The sequence below is a fragment of the Eretmochelys imbricata genome, chromosome 2, assembly GCF_965152235.1.
Source record: "Eretmochelys imbricata isolate rEreImb1 chromosome 2, rEreImb1.hap1, whole genome shotgun sequence".
NCBI lineage: Eukaryota > Metazoa > Chordata > Testudines > Cheloniidae > Eretmochelys > Eretmochelys imbricata.
This window is the reverse complement of record NC_135573.1, coordinates 3,132,816-3,147,787: the sequence shown is the minus strand read 5'-3', so window position 1 is coordinate 3,147,787 and position 14,972 is coordinate 3,132,816. Positions and strand designations below refer to the sequence as shown.

At 51.9% G+C, this 14,972-nt stretch overlaps 1 protein-coding gene and 1 pseudogene across 3 annotated transcripts; one reads left to right on the top strand and one right to left on the bottom strand.

Moving 5' to 3' along the window:
• The first annotated feature begins 2,046 nt into the window (after positions 1-2,046).
• LOC144260843 (uncharacterized) lies at positions 2,047-6,497 on the top strand (annotated as a pseudogene). The gene is made up of 2 exons (XR_013345059.1): positions 2,047-2,276; positions 2,875-6,497. The product of XR_013345059.1 is annotated as an uncharacterized LOC144260843 (transcript).
• A 1,784-nt stretch (positions 6,498-8,281) lies between these two features.
• Positions 8,282-14,835, bottom strand: LOC144260842 (uncharacterized). Of its 2 annotated transcripts, none has more exons than XM_077809673.1 (2): positions 14,575-14,835; positions 8,282-10,804 (listed from the first exon to the last, which is right to left on the bottom strand). In XM_077809673.1, the coding sequence occupies exon 2, from the start codon at positions 10,622-10,624 to the stop codon at positions 8,672-8,674; it is 1,953 nt and encodes a 650-aa protein (XP_077665799.1). In that variant the 5' UTR covers positions 10,625-10,804; positions 14,575-14,835; the 3' UTR covers positions 8,282-8,671. The 2 variants fall into 2 exon arrangements, with proteins under 2 accessions (XP_077665799.1, XP_077665798.1); XM_077809672.1 differs by having other exon boundaries at positions 8,282-10,722.
• Positions 14,836-14,972: the final 137 nt, after the last annotated feature.

Below are 14,972 nucleotides of genomic sequence, written 5' to 3'. Positions count from 1 at the left end.
GGTTTGTGCTGTTTGTCACTAAGTCTCCCAGCGTTTGGAGAGCTCTGTATTCTGTACAGGGACCCAACAACTCTTGGGCCAGACGTTTAACTTTTCCTAAGGCTCTCCCTGAATTCTCCCTTGTGTTCGGATGAAGGACAAGGGGTGGGAATAAAATCACAGTTGAATATTGATTGAGTTACAAATAATTGCCCAGCTGTGAGGTCTCCTGTCTTCCTTTCCTTGGGCAGGATGTGAGATCCCTAAGTCTGGCATCCTGTCCACGAGGGGAGGACACATGCCGGCTGCTGCGGTCATGAGTGGCCGTAGTAATGCTGCTTGACTCCTGGCAGTTGCTCCCTGGGCCGGTAGCTTAAGGGAAGGGAAGGGTCTCGTGGTTTCTCATCTTTCTGAAAGGCCCCATGGTGCCCCCCCCATATGGTCCCCAAGGGCCTGGGAGCACCGGAGCCAGCTATTCAGGCAGAACCTGACGTGCCAGGGGCCAGGGGCCAGGGGCAGAGGGCACTGCTGGCCTGCCCTGCTCGCAACTCCCCCCCCGCGCCAGGGGTTCCCCCCCCATTGCCAGGAGTCTCTGCCCCCCCCACACCAGGTGTCCCCCCCATTGCCAGGAGTCTCTGCCCCCCCCACACCAGGTGTCCCCCCCATTGCCAGTGGTCTCTGCCCCCCCCCACCAGGTGTCCCCCCCATTGCCAGGAGTCTCTGCCCCCCCCACACCAGGTGTCCCCCCCATTGCCAGGAGTCTCTGCCCCCCCCACACCAGGTGTCCCCCCCATTGCCAGTGGTCTCTGCCCCCCCCCACCAGGTGTCCCCCCCATTGCCAGGAGTCTCTGCCCCCCCCACACCAGGTGTCCCCCCCATTGCCAGGAGTCTCTGCCCCCCCCACACCAGGTGTCCCCCCCATTGCCAGTGGTCTCTGCCCCCCCCCCACCAGGTGTCCCCCCCATTGCCAGGAGTCTCTGCCCCCCCCACACCAGGTGTCCCCCCCATTGCCAGGGGTCTCTGCCCCCCCACCAGGTGTCCCCCCCATTGCCAGGAGTCTCTGCCCCCCCCACACCAGGTGTCCCCCCCATTGCCAGGAGTCTCTGCCCCCCCCACACCAGGTGTCCCCCCCATTGCCAGTGGTCTCTGCCCCCCCCCCACCAGGTGTCCCCCCCATTGCCAGGAGTCTCTGCCCCCCCCACACCAGGTGTCCCCCCCATTGCCAGTGGTCTCTGCCCCCCCCCACCAGGTGTCCCCCAATTGCCAGGGGTCTCTGCCCCCCCATTGCCAGGAGTCTCTGCCCCCCCCATTGCCAGCGGTCTCTGCCCCCCCACCAGGGGGTCTCCCCCCCATTGCCAGGGCTCTCTGCCCCCCCACCAGGGGGTTCCCCGCCCCCGCTCCTGGGGGACGGAGGAGGGGCAGGCTAAGCCTGGGGGACAGGGAAGGGCGAGGTCAGGGCCAGGGCGCGTGCAGCTGGGAGCGGGGCGCATGCGCCCTCCCGGCAGTTTGCTGCCCCTCAGGTGAGGGGAGATGGGCGGGGTGGGGGGTCACGTGTCCACCCGGCATCACTTCCGGCTGCATTCACTTCCGGTGTCGCTGTGAGCGGGCTGCCGTAGCCTCCCGGGGTGGGAGCGGGCGTTGGGCCTGGGCTCAGAGCTGGGGCGTGGGTCGCTCTGGGGAGTGGGGGGCTGGGGTTGCTGTGGGGAGCACGGGCTGGGCCTGGGGTTGGGGCGGGGGCTGGGCCTTGGTTCAGAGCTGGGGCGGGGGTCGCTGTAGGGAGTGGGGGGGGCTGGGGTTGCTGTGGGGAGCACGGGCTGGGCCTGGGGTTGGAGCGGGGGCGGGGGCTGGGCCTTGGTTCAGAGCTGGGGCGTGGGTCGCTGTGGGGAGTGGGGGGGGGGCTGGGGTTGCTGTGGGGAGCACGGGCTGGGCCTGGGGTTGGAGCGGGGGCGGGGGCTGGGCCTTGGTTCAGAGCTGGGGCGGGGGTCGCTGTAGGGAGTGGGAGGGGGCTGGGGTTGCTGCGGGGAGCAGGGGCTGGGCCTGGGTTCAGAGCTGGGGCGGGGGTCGCTGCAGGGGGGCGTGGGGTTGCTGCGGGGAGCAGGGGCTGGGCCTGGGGTCGGAGCTGGGGCTGGCATCCCCCTGCGGGCTCCCTCTGCCCATGTGACGCCGCCCCCATCCCAACTGCCGTGGCGGTGAGTGGGGGGAGCCCACACCGGGCCACCAGGCCGAGCCCCCGGGGGAAGCGGGATGGAGAAACGGGCCCACCAGAGAGATGTCGCGGCGCCCATGGGAGTTCGCAGGTGAGGCCCAAACCGTGCTTCTCCCAGCGAGAAATGGCATGAACCATGTCCCGGCTGGGGGATAGCACATGCCCAGAGTGGGGATCCAGGCCACCATTTGCAAGTGATGAGTTTCTATTGCAGAATCTATTATTATTATTCACATTTGTGAGGGTGAGGCCCCAGGGTCAACCAAGGATAGGGCCCCATTACCATGGGTGGTGACATGTGAGCCAGGAAGCCTCCAGGTGGACTCTCAGGATTGTCTTTTACCTGGTAAATGGATCCGTTAGCTCTGGAGTCTAGAGGAGATCGGAAGCCTGGAGACCCACGACCCCGCTGTGACAAGCCATGTGTCAGAGTACAGCTGCACTGCATCATGGCATTGACAGAGCTGCCGCTTTCAGTCCATTTAGGAACGCAGATGTCCGCTGTAACTCTCCACCCCCTTCACTGACATTGCGTGTAGATCTGTCCTTGCTCATCGGTTCTGTGTTCAGATTGGCTGGTGAATCAGAATTTGCCCTCCGCTTGCTGTCCTGGGGGCAGATTTTGGGGGATTGCCTTTCTGATTTTGATCTCCTTAGTATTTTACTTGTTTCTACCCTACTCTTTGCAGTTTTCCTTTCTGAGAGATCCTTTCTCCTGACTGCTGGATGTGATCTTGTCTGGGTTCTCTCTCCATTCTGCAGACGATGGGCTTGAGAGTGACTGTGAGAATGAGAAAACTCTACGGGAAGATCCTGGAAAGGTGAGCGCCAATGAGATGTTTTCACACTGCTCCATGGGCAATGTTTCCCAGAGTCTGGACCAGGGAAAAGACAGTGAAAGTCAGCATGGGTTCAAACGCAGCAGAGAAAATCCACAGGGAACCGGTGGGGCAAATCCACTCTCTGCGAGAGACGTCTCAAGAAGTGCAAAGATGTGGCTGTGCACTAGAGCCCAGCTCAGAGGGGAGAGAGACCCTATAAACGTGAGGAATGAGGCAAAAGCTCCTGGCAGTGCCCAGCCCTTATCAAACACCAGGGAATCTGTATGGGAAAGAAGCCCTACAAATGCATTGCGTGTGGGAGGAGCTGCCAGCTGAGCTCAGCGCTCATTAAACACCAGAGCACCAACTCCGCGAAGAAACCCTCCAAGTGCCTTGGCTGCGAGAAGCCGTTCAGCTGGTGCTCCGCACTCCTAAGATGCCAGAGGAGCCAGGCTGAGCAGATCCCCTGCCATCCCACTGAATGTGGGGAGAGCTTCCAGCAGCGCTCTGCCTTTGCCAGACACCAGAGAATCCACTGGGCGGAGAAAAGGTATGAGCGTGCTGACTGCGGGAAGGCCTTTGGGCAGAGCTCGGAACTGATCAGACATCAGAGAATCCACACCAGCGAGCGACCCTACACATGCGCCAAGTGTGGAAAGAGCTTCTCTTGGAGCTCAACCTTCGTCACGCACTGGAGGATCCACACAGGCGAGAGACCCATCAGTGCAGGGAATGTGGGGAGTGCTTCAACTGGAGCTCCACCCTCCTCGTCCACCAGAGGATCCATAAGGGGCAGAGACCCTACAAATGCACCGAGTGTGGGAAAGGCTTCAGTCACAGCTCAGCTCTCATTCAGCATCAAATAACGCACACGGGAGAGAGACCCTGGACCTGCTCCGAGCGTGGGAAGAGCTTCGGTCAGAGCAAATCCCTCCTTGCCCATCAGAGAACAGGCCCTATGGGTGCAGCGAGTGTGGGAAAGGCTTCCCGCGAAGTGTGGAGCTTCTCCAACACCAAGTTATCCACCTAGAGGACAGACCCTACAGATGTAGCGCCTGCAGGAAGAGCTTCAACAGCAGCTCGAACCTGACCAAGCATCAGTGAATCCACGCTGGGGAGAAACCCTACAAATGTGACATGTGCGGGAAAGGCTGCAGCCCATGGCCCAGCAGAACCCATACGGGCAAGAGGCCCTATAAATGTCCCAGTTGTGAACAAAGGTTTAGGTGGCGCTCAACACTTATCAGACATCAGAGAATCCATGTGGAGCCAGTTGCTGTAGGGGCATTTTCGTAAAACCACCAGGGAGCTATGTCCTGTTAAGCAGGGAGCCTGGGGGCTGCACAAGAAAGGCTGCGTTTGCTGTGGACCCCTCCCCAGGAGGGAGTAAAAGGAGGCAGCCCAAGACTTGAGCATTCACCTGCTGAGAGAGGAAATGTAGTTACTATAGAGGAAAAAACATCGTAAAAACTCATCAGCTACGTACCTCCGAGCTGCTTGGATAGCAGGTCGTAGCCAGTGTGCTGGGGCCAGTTTTGGGGTGACTGCCTGATTCTAAGTGGGCACCAAAAAAAGTAGTCATAAAAATAATCTGGTGTTCAATGATAGTCTAAATGTGAATTGTGAAAAAATAGCTCTGTGCCGTGAGGGGGAGAGACTGTGCAGAGCAGGGGTGAGTTACTGAGGGGACAGTGAGAAGACAGAGGCGAGCTAGCCGTGAAAGAAAGCAGAACTGCTAAATTCAAATATATGGAGCTGTAGCCCCTACTCATTCATGCTGGCGCGGCCCTGTGGATTTCTCATGCTGTGCTGGCCACAGCTGAGTGCAGTGGAATTTGCATCGTGCCTGTGTCCAGGTGTGGACTGGTCCATGACTTACAAAAACCGAATCCATGCACTGGAGGCGAGCTTAGGCCAGTTGGGACGGGAGCTCGCTCATCCTAGGGACTGCGAGAACAAATGACCTGCTGTGCCTCCAGGCTGCAGAGGGGGTGATGCTGATCAGTGAGACTGGCTGCTTTCTCTTAGGAATGGCATAAAACCATTCTAGCCTGCTTGAAACATGTAAAATAGGTTTGTGGGTGGTGGTTGTTTTTTTTAAAGCCCTCCCCCCGCATTTCTGCAAAGGCTCCCTTTGATCAAGGCAACTACCTCACCCCTTTCCTTGGTCTGTATCTGCTGTAGGCCCCATTACACAGGCAGTGCTTTTAGCAGCCTCGTTGCTGTCTCACTTGAACTGTCAGAAATGCCATGTTTGGGGACATGGGATTTCCCTGGGGACGAGAGAGTTTCCAGTGTGACCAGTGGCCGGAAGGTGCAGGCCTCCTCCAGCTGTGACTATACAGGAGGTTCCTAGTTGGTTTGATGGTCAGATACACCTGCCACGGCTGTGGTCATGAGCCGGAGTGTGTAACTGAGCTGGAGTTAGTGTACTGAATGATCCCTGTGGCACAGGCTCAACACCCTCTAAGCAGGGACTGTATGTGTCTCCATCCCTTTCATGCAGCTCCCTGGTTCCCTGAAAGAGTCATTGCTTATGCCACCCACCCCACTGCAGCCTCACTGGGGAGATCTAAAATGAAGCCATCCCGTGGTCCAGAACCTGCCTGAGCTCATAGTTCTGGGCAGGGACGGGAGCTGCCTTCTCTCTGTGAGACTGGCTGTGAACACTGCCCTGAGTCCGTTGTGTTTTGGGAGCAGCGGGGTAGTCACACGCTACAGCATTTCTCATCCTTGTGGATGGTATTTATCCCAGAGCCAAGGGCAGTGGTTAACAGGTGGGGGTTTTGCGGGGTGTGTGTGTGTCTGTGTGTTTGAACAGGAGGGACCAATGAAAGTGTAGAATTACTGAGCCTGGAGACTTTTGAACATTTTACATAACTAACACTCACATAATCAGTGAGGTGACAGGCAGGCTTTGAGGGCCAAAGCTGGGGCAAATGCCCTCAGGCCCTCCTGTTAAGGGCTGGTCCTGGACCAGGGAGGACGGAAAGCTCACGCTCCCTGAGTCCTAATAGCTACATCCCCCAGGCCCAGAGGTGTGTGCCTGCCTCAGCTAGGGTGGGAAGGCAGAAGAGGTTGAGTATTTCCATGCTTTGATGGGGGTGAGCTTCCTGCACTGGGGAGGAGATGAGTCCAGTTTGCTATGGGGCACTGACTGATCACATGAGTTTGGGAGGCTGACTGGTGATTTTTCCACTCATGGGATTGGCAATGCTGATCTTGCTCACCAGGTGGCTTTTCCCAAAGAGCTTGCAGCACTAATTGTAAGTACAAGGTAACTCATTAGTAATAGCACACGAGTAACAGACTGTCACCACAGTGCTAGTTATTTCTAGCAATTATGTTTTCACACTTTTACTTGCCTGTCAGGTATTTTCTACATTCATACTTTACCATTTAACGGAGTGGCGAAAGCAACAGGTTAATCACTGTCAGAATTTTGACTTAATCTCAGTGCACAGAATATTGTGATATATACCATTTTTGGATTCTTTGGTCATCCAGCTGTATTATTTAACAAAGAGACTTAAATCAAAAAGCATGAACAGATGAAACTCTTACAGAATGGCGTTCCTTTTTCTTTGAGTCTTACTTTAAATCTCTGCTCTAAAAGGACGCTTAAAAAAATTAAGCTTTAATGTCTCTCCTATAAAGAAAGAAAACGTAAAATTCCCCAAAGCCCCCTAGCGTGCTAAATCGTCCAATCCAACTCCAGTCAAGTAACAAAAACCTGTCAAGTGACACCACATATTTTAAACCCATACGGAGTGCTAAACTGAAAACAACCCATTTAAGTAGAGCTTAGTGTGCAAAGCCTGGCGTGAAACCAAAATTCAGGTTTCTTACAATCTCCATAAGAAAGTACCCACACTGTGTTGTCAAACACTGCTAATTGCTGGGGTGTTACATTGAAGTGTACAGCCAGAATGATCCTGATAAATTCTTCAAAGCAACAAGGGGTCAGTAGACAAGAGCTAAGAGGTTCGCAAAAGGTGAATCCCAATGCTAATTAAAGTGAAACTGCCCATTAACAGATGCATATAAAAGTTAGTACATTTCTTTAATTGTGGAGCTATGACACCCTGGTCCCACCCCAGAGCCTTCACGCCCCCTGCACCCTAAACCTCTGCCCCAGCTCTGAGCCCCCTCCCACATGCTGAGTCCCTTGGCCCCATCCCTTCCCACACATCACCTCCATATTGGTGCGCATAACAAAATTCATTCTGCACATGGATGTAAAAAATTAGAGGGAACATTGGCTGTCAGGTGCTAGTACAATCAGCATCACTTAACAGTAACATGGATGCTCTTGCAGTTAGAGGACTGGACTGGAACTAAGGATCACCTGGCTCATTTCACAACTCTGCCATGTAATTCCTGTGTGATCAAGGTCAGGCAACTTACCTGTTGTTGCCTCAGCTCCTCATTAGTAAAGTGGAAATCAATGATACTTCCCTATTTCACAGGAGTTTGATGAAGATAAGCTCATTATTATTTACAAAGAGCTCAGGAACTACAGGGGAACAACACCCTTGCCCACGAAAACTGTTATCATTCAATCCTTTCAAGACTAACATCTTCATGCAGGTTTATGAATCACATTATGACTTTAAATAGCAAAAAATCCCAAATCTGCTGCTGTTTCAAAGACGTGTGGAACAACGTCCATTACAAAAGTGGCTAGGCTACCTGGATCCCCGCCCTCTTGGATCGCAGGCAGGTGCTAAATGCCTAAGTGCAGATATTGTAAACAGGAAATGAACACAAAAATTGGAACGGTTCAAGCTGGGCCCAGTGCCACGAAGAGTGAAGAATCCCTCAATCCCACTGGCACTAGTGGTTGATAACACATACACGGCAGGACTGGATCCAAGTTGCCAACTCCATCACTCCTGCTAGGGAGGAAAGTACAACATGATGGTGAGATGTTGTTTGATTTCATTGGATCTGTGCCCTGGTATTTGCATATACCCAAGGTAGATGTTTAATTACACTGGTTCCAGGCATAACAAAAAAGAACAGAATTGATAAAGGTACATTGAAACCTAATCACTTATCAAGTCTGAAAGACCTAGGTAAAACCTTTCAAACCTCACTGCCTAAAATTAGGCATCTCAATTTGAAGAGCTTAATAAAGCTAAGTAGGCTTTCAGTGGGGCTGAGCACCCACCAAACCTCTGAAAACCAGATGGGGTTTTTTGTGTGCGCTTTAATATACAGTTAGGTGCAAAGTTTGACATTTTTGGACATGTCACCAGATACTGCATAATCATTTCATACAAACTTTGCATCATCTTTATTCCTCAGAAGTAAAACAAAAATATAACAAGAACAGGGCAAGAAACTCCCTAGCACAGCCACAAAGAACTTTCATTGTAAAGGTATTTATATTTATGTAGAACAATGCAAACATATAGGCCTCAATTCTCTGTGCATTTATTTCTCCACTTGAGGCACCGAACAGGACAGCGACAGGGTTTAAAGTCACCTTTGTTGTAGGCCAGCTCAGAGTCTGCCTGGCCCCCAAGTAATGAAGTTAAAGCAACCTCAAATATACACTGCTAATTCATATTCTAACTCCATATAGTGTACTTACTGGTTTAACTTTTTTTAGGATAAGAAAATATGACTATAATGCTATCGTATTCTAGCAGCGTGCAGTCTAGACCGGACAGGGTGATGTGCGTGGCAACTGAAACTTCTGATCATTTGTTGCTGCTGCCACAAGCTCCTTAGCTACTCCTGTCTGCAAAAATCCAGCAAACTCGGCACATGTCATTTTATAGTTGAAGTGCACGAACAGCTCAGCTTTCACCATGTCCACCTGGAGCTGAGTCCTTTCATCAGCCCACAAGTTCTTCATAACGCTGAAAACGCGTTCCACAAATGCGTTGCTGGGTGGAACAGCAAACACGTGCTGCACAATTCTAAGCAAGTTTGGGGCCTCGCAGCACTTAAAGAGCTCTACCCACACCTCAGAGACATTGATTTGATGGTGACGCTCTTGCTGCTGGCACTGTGTCGATTCAGCATCGTTTATTGAACTCTTGAGGATTGGTAGCACATCATTCAATACGCACATTTCTGTAAATAATTCATCTATGTTCACTTGAATGTTCAAGTTTGTAGACAACGCGCACAGTTTGTCTAGCTGAAGAGGCTCGTCCAGATTGAGTGGTGCACACAACTTATAGAAAGAGTTTTCGCTGAAATCAAACCACTTTTCCAGGTACTGTAGCATGCGTGTGTAAGCCCGCTGGGCATCGCCAACAAATTTATTCTGCTCATTAAGTGGTAGCTTCTTCAGGAACTGTGTCACTTTGTACCCATAGAAGCCTTTCTCTTGTCGATTCTGAATCTCTCTTCTCAGCTTGTTGAATATAGCATAGAGTTCGGTTACCTGAATGTAATCACTTTCAAGAACCTTTATGGTGTTGTTAAATTGGCTCATAATGTTGTGCACAAAGTAGATGTACAGTTCGGGAAGCGTAACAGTTTCATCATCAGAAACTGTGTCCTCTTGCTCAGCAAGAAAGGCCCATATTGCGCGGCTTACATCTTCCTCTCCTTTGTTCACAAAGTAAGATTTGAGTGCAGGCCAATCCTTCAGTAACCTGTCTACGGCAGTGAAAAGGGTCAGAAAACGTTTAGGTGCCTGGTGTAAGATTTCTAAGTATTCTGTCTCCATGAAGTCAAAGAATTCTTTAAGTTCACTGATATTCTTTGCACTGGATGAGAATTCACTGAAGACCTTGATGACCAAATATTCTACATCGTAAGAGAGCATATTCAAGCCATGTTTCGCTGTATTGTGTACTATGTGAGCACTGCAATACCCTGGCACAAGGTTTGGTAAATCCAACATTTGTTTTAGGTGCAGAAAAACAGACTTATTTTCTCCAAAATTGACTGCTCCATATGCCACAATTTTATTCTGTATCAGACCGGAATTTTGAAGACAATTTCTTAAGTTGTTTGCGATTGCCTCTGATGTTTCGTCTGCATCCTCAAAAAAGTCTATGATAGACATGCAGAGTCCCTTATCTTTATTAAAATAGCGGACGGCAACTGGGAATAATACAGTGTTCCCTTTATTAGACGCATCTGTCGCCATTGAGAAAGGTGTTGATCCAATGTCTTGCACAGCCAGTTTCAATGAATGGGGTGCTAATACAGTCTCAATCAAAGCTTCTGCTTTTGTCATTCCACAGTGAATTTTGGAAGCTATCTTGGAATCAGGGAAAATGGAGTGGTACAGTTTATTTCCACAATCTTGAGAACGGTAGCTGTGGTGGTGTTTAACTCCGTGATATGTTAAAAGCAATTCAGCCGTGCATATGTGTTGTTCTTTGGCGTTATCAGTCTTTATGGAGACTTTATTGCTAGTACTGGACCATACCTGTCCTTGTACTTTGATTCTGTGACCTTTTGTCTCTGCATGATGCTTAATAGCTTTTACAGAATCAAACTTAACCGTGAATTGAACACGACAAATAGAACAATATCCCGAGTCTTCACTTGCCTTTGTGAGCCAGTTCCGATACTCTGGGAGTTGTAGCCACTCATCTTTAAAAGAGCAGAGCCTTCGACTCTTTTTCTTTTCGGGTTCCGCCATTTCACCCTCGCGCTAGTCTGGCTGCAAGCACAGGGCAGCCACCCGATAAAAGTGTTGAGCGTGTGTGGCAGTTGCTCCCCGCTGCTTGTGGTGGTGCACTAAAAAAGTTATTCAAAGAGTCAATCCCCTCGTTTTTGGCCGATTGAGTACGCTAATGACAGGTTTTATTGTTACAGGACGCTAGAAGAAGATAGACAATCGTGGTAACTCACTTTTGGTGTCCGGTCAATACTTCTGACTAGAGTCTGCACCGGTCCCCTTCAAACTGGACTTTTTATATATTAGCCTCTCTAATTTGTCACAAGCTATTTTCCTGTTTTCAATGCAGCTAAAGTTAACAGCGGTATTTTGACCAGCTTGGGTAACATCCAGTTCTGCAAGGACATCTCTGTGTATTTGCATCAGTTCAATTAGGACCACCCTGGGGAGAGCATTAACTGCTGCGGCTAGCACATCAAACGGCATGCTTACAGTGTCCCCATTTTTCGTGTTTGGTAGAGTATTATTAAGCCAGGACAAAATGATGTGAAAACGATAATTTAACAATATAATTTACATTGGATACCAGCTGCTCTCAAGATTAACAAAACAAGGCCCTAACATGTTGATATATTAAGTCAACTGTATTAAGATAAGAGTCAGAGTCTGGTTTTAACCTTTAAGACAGAAAACCCCCAGCCAGAAGACAGCGCACAGAGAATTTAGTTCATAAGTCAACACCCCCCCCTTCCGACAGTGTTTATATTTACGTATTAGGTACCAGTCATTCCTTAGAACCTTCCAGTGACTGAGAAGCTGTAATTGTCAGGGGTTTCTCAGGCTCGCCTTCATTTGTTGGTACTACATTGACTCAACACATGGTATCTGTTGTTCAAACCTTTGCTGAATGTTGTGTCAGAGAAGTCAGGGCAGGGGCAATAGGGGGCAGAGCACTGTGGGAGCAGTCCCTGGAGCCAGAGGCAGCATCGGTCCCTGGGCCGAGGGCATTCGGGGCACGATTGGGCGTAGGTGGGGGTTGATTCCTGGAGCAAGGGGTAGGGTTGCCACCCGTCTGGGTTTTTGACTTCTGTGTCCAGGTGCGATGATGCTGGAGAGAGCCGGGGCCTGGGAAGCTGAGAAGGCAGGATGGGCCATTATGGATAGCGGACCCGGCCATGCTCCTCAAATGCTGTGCGCTGGCAGGATCCCTCCCCCAGGTCCAGGGGCACCATTTAGGGAGGGGAGAGGAGTATTTGCCCTCCCCGCCCCCCCAAGATTCATACCCAAGCCTTGGCATGCAGGAGTGCTGGCCCTTTAAGACAGGCACATGGAGGAGAGCGTGTGTTTGTGCATGCAGGAGTCACACAATCCCTAACCCTGAGCTCAGCGATGAAAGTAAGCTGGCACGGTCCAGTACAGCATACCGGTAAGAGCCGGTACACAGCCGACCATACCAGCAGGGCCGCTGATGATGGGGGCCAAAGGGGCAGCTTCCCCAGGGCCCAGCAATTTAAAAGGGCCCAAGGCTCCTGGCAGTGGCCGGGAGCCCCGGGATAGCGCTAGTGGCGGAGATGGCAAAGAGCCCCAGTCCCTTTAAATCGCTGCTGGACCGCGCTGAAGGGCTGGCCGGTGGAGTCTGGCCGCAGCCCCGCCCCTTCCACCCAAGGCCCCCCCCCTTCCGGTTGAGCCGCCCCCGCACCTTGCTCAGGATCCCGGCTGCCCTGTGTACTGGAAAGTCCCTTAAATTGCTTTCACCCAGCCTGAGCTGTCAATCAGTTGGTGGCTCCTTTGACTCCTTTCTCGTGCCCATCGCTCTGCACAGTGCTGTGCCTCCCCTGGCCAAAGCCTTGAGTTTGCACTACCTGTGGTGAACTTTCCGGGGGAGGGGGAGGGGAGGGTAGGTTGCTGGTCCCTGGATCCTGCATCTCCTTCATCCTCCAGCCTACCAATTACAAAGTTCCCTTCCCCCCCAAAAGGGTTTGAACTAATGCCTTCAGACCCTCATCTGCTGAATGGATCTATGTCACCTTTGGTGAGTTCATCCTACTTTTGAGAGGCTTTCTAACCTTTCACAGCAGAAGTATATTGCAGTCGGCCAGGCAATCATGATGCCAGTAAAAGCCAGTGCTTTTACTGACATGATGTAGCTTTATTTTATTAGCTCCTCCACTGTTTTGCTGCCTTTTGTCGACAAAACTCTGTGGTGTAGACAAGACCTCTAATGCCTAAGACAGTGCCCTAAAGAAATTAAAGGAAAAAGCTCAGAGAGGGTAAAAGATGCCCAGCAGCAAGACAATGGGGGTAGTTCTACATTACCCAGAGGGGTTTCTTTTCAGATTTCTTCAGCTTCTAGTTTCATCTCCAGTGTTCCAACAAAAAGAGCAAGAACTGCCCCCAGAATGCCCCGTCATTTACCTAGGCCCGAGTATTGGATGCTGATAACTTGTGATGTATGTGTTTAAGGATCTAGCCCTTGTTTCGACTTTATATCTAGGTACCGTCTTGTAAAATGGCTTGCTTTCCCCCTGGAAAGGTTCTCTTGTGGATGATCTCCATACATAGTTTTACCATAGTTAATTCATTGCAATTGGTCCTACACAAAGTCTAATGTTACTAGAAGGCAATGTTTGCTCCAGTCTTTACAGAAGTTCTATCAAGTAAGTTCTACTACTTAGGTACACTTTAATACTACCAGTAAGATGTGCTAAATGAATTGTTCACTATAGCATGCCACTTAGGGAGGTCTTTTAGCAGAGAATCCCTATCCATAGCTGTCTCTAGCACAGTTTCCGATGAAAATTGCAAACGGGCAAATTCTGCCCTCCTTTGTACTGCTGGAAATCGGAGTCACTGCATGGGTCTCAACCATTATTCTGAATTTGGAGTTGTGTAAATGAGAACAGAATATGGCCCATTTTATTTCATTTTTAGTTTTGATCTTACTGATGCAAGATTTTGAAAAATATATTTTGGCCTCCTTATTATAGACTTAAGGGTCACTGAATTCTACTACATTTAGCATTTCAATCAATCATTTGAGCATTGAAAAAGTAAGACTACAGAAAGTACTGCTATTTAAAGTGCTTCAGTTGTGGGGTGCCATGAAACAACCTTTGCGTTAGGGTGTGATAAAATATTGTCATTCTAATCGCTGTAGTACCACAAGGTTTAAAGTAGTTTAAACTTTTTCAGAGTACTGTCAACCTGTGGAACTCCTTGCCAGAGGATGTTGTGAAGGCCAAGACTATAACAGGGTTCAAAAAAGAACTAGATAAAATTCATGGAGCATACGTCCATCAATGGCGATTAGCCAGGATGGGCAGGGGTGGTGTCCCTGGCCTCTGTTTGCCAGATGCTGGGAATGGGCGACAGGGGATGGGTCACTTGGTGATCCCCTGTTCTGTTCACCCCTCTGGGGCACCTGGCGTTGGCCGCTGTCGGAAGACAGGACGCTGGGCTAGATGACCCAGTATGGTTTATGTACTGCACCCCTTGCAAGAGTCTGATTTGTCTTGGCCACCCCCAAGTTTCACCTCACTTAAAAACGACTTGCTTACAGACCAGACAGGAACATACAAAAGCCCCACAGCCCCCTGGGGCTGAAGAAGGGCGCACGGGCTCATTTCCCCCCGGCGATTCTAAAATGGGGGGCACTTGGGAGATGCACCATTGTGCTGACAGTCGCCGTGCGTCTGAAGCCCGAGCTGGCCCTGCCCTGGCTAGCGCTTGCCCTGTCGCCCGGGGCAGACGCAGGCTGAGATCGGGGGAGCCCCCGGGAAGAGCCCTGCGAGCCCCGCCGGCTCCCTCCGCGCGCCCCGGGCGGGGGCCCCCGGGGTGAAAGCAGCCGGGGAGCGGAGGCGGCGGCGGGTTAGTTCTGAAATCGATGCGCGGCTGCCCCGTCGCCCCCCGGCATCCCAGGGAGAGTTGCCCCCCGTCCCTGGTGCCCCCGCCCGGGCAGCGCCGCTACCTACCGGTCCGCGGGAGCCAGTGCCGGGTGCTCCCCCAGCAGCCGCTGCTCTGCCGGCCCGGCGGCGCTTACTGCGGGGACCGGACGTTGGGTGTCCGGTCAGCCGCGCCGACCGGACACCGAACCGATCCCCTTTGCGGCCGCCCGCCGCTGGGCTGCGGCCGCCCGAGCTCCAGGTGGACACGTTTGCGATACAAAGGCGTTTGCCTCGCTCCTCTCGCAGGACTACATGTCCCAGCATGCAACGCTGCCGGACCGCCCTGGACCTGAGGGACCGGCCCGCGCCACAGCGAGGCGGGAAGCTTCCACCGGCAGGGCTGAGCGGGGCGTCAGTGCGCGGCATGCTGGGAGCTGTAGTTCCGGGCCGCGCGTGGCGCGTTGCCTGCTGGGAGCTGTCCCGCG

Coding starts and splice junctions, on each gene's coding strand:
- LOC144260842 (XM_077809673.1), bottom strand. CDS start 10,624: ATGGCGGAACCCGAAAAGAAAAAGAGTCGAAGGCTCTGCTCTTTTAAA.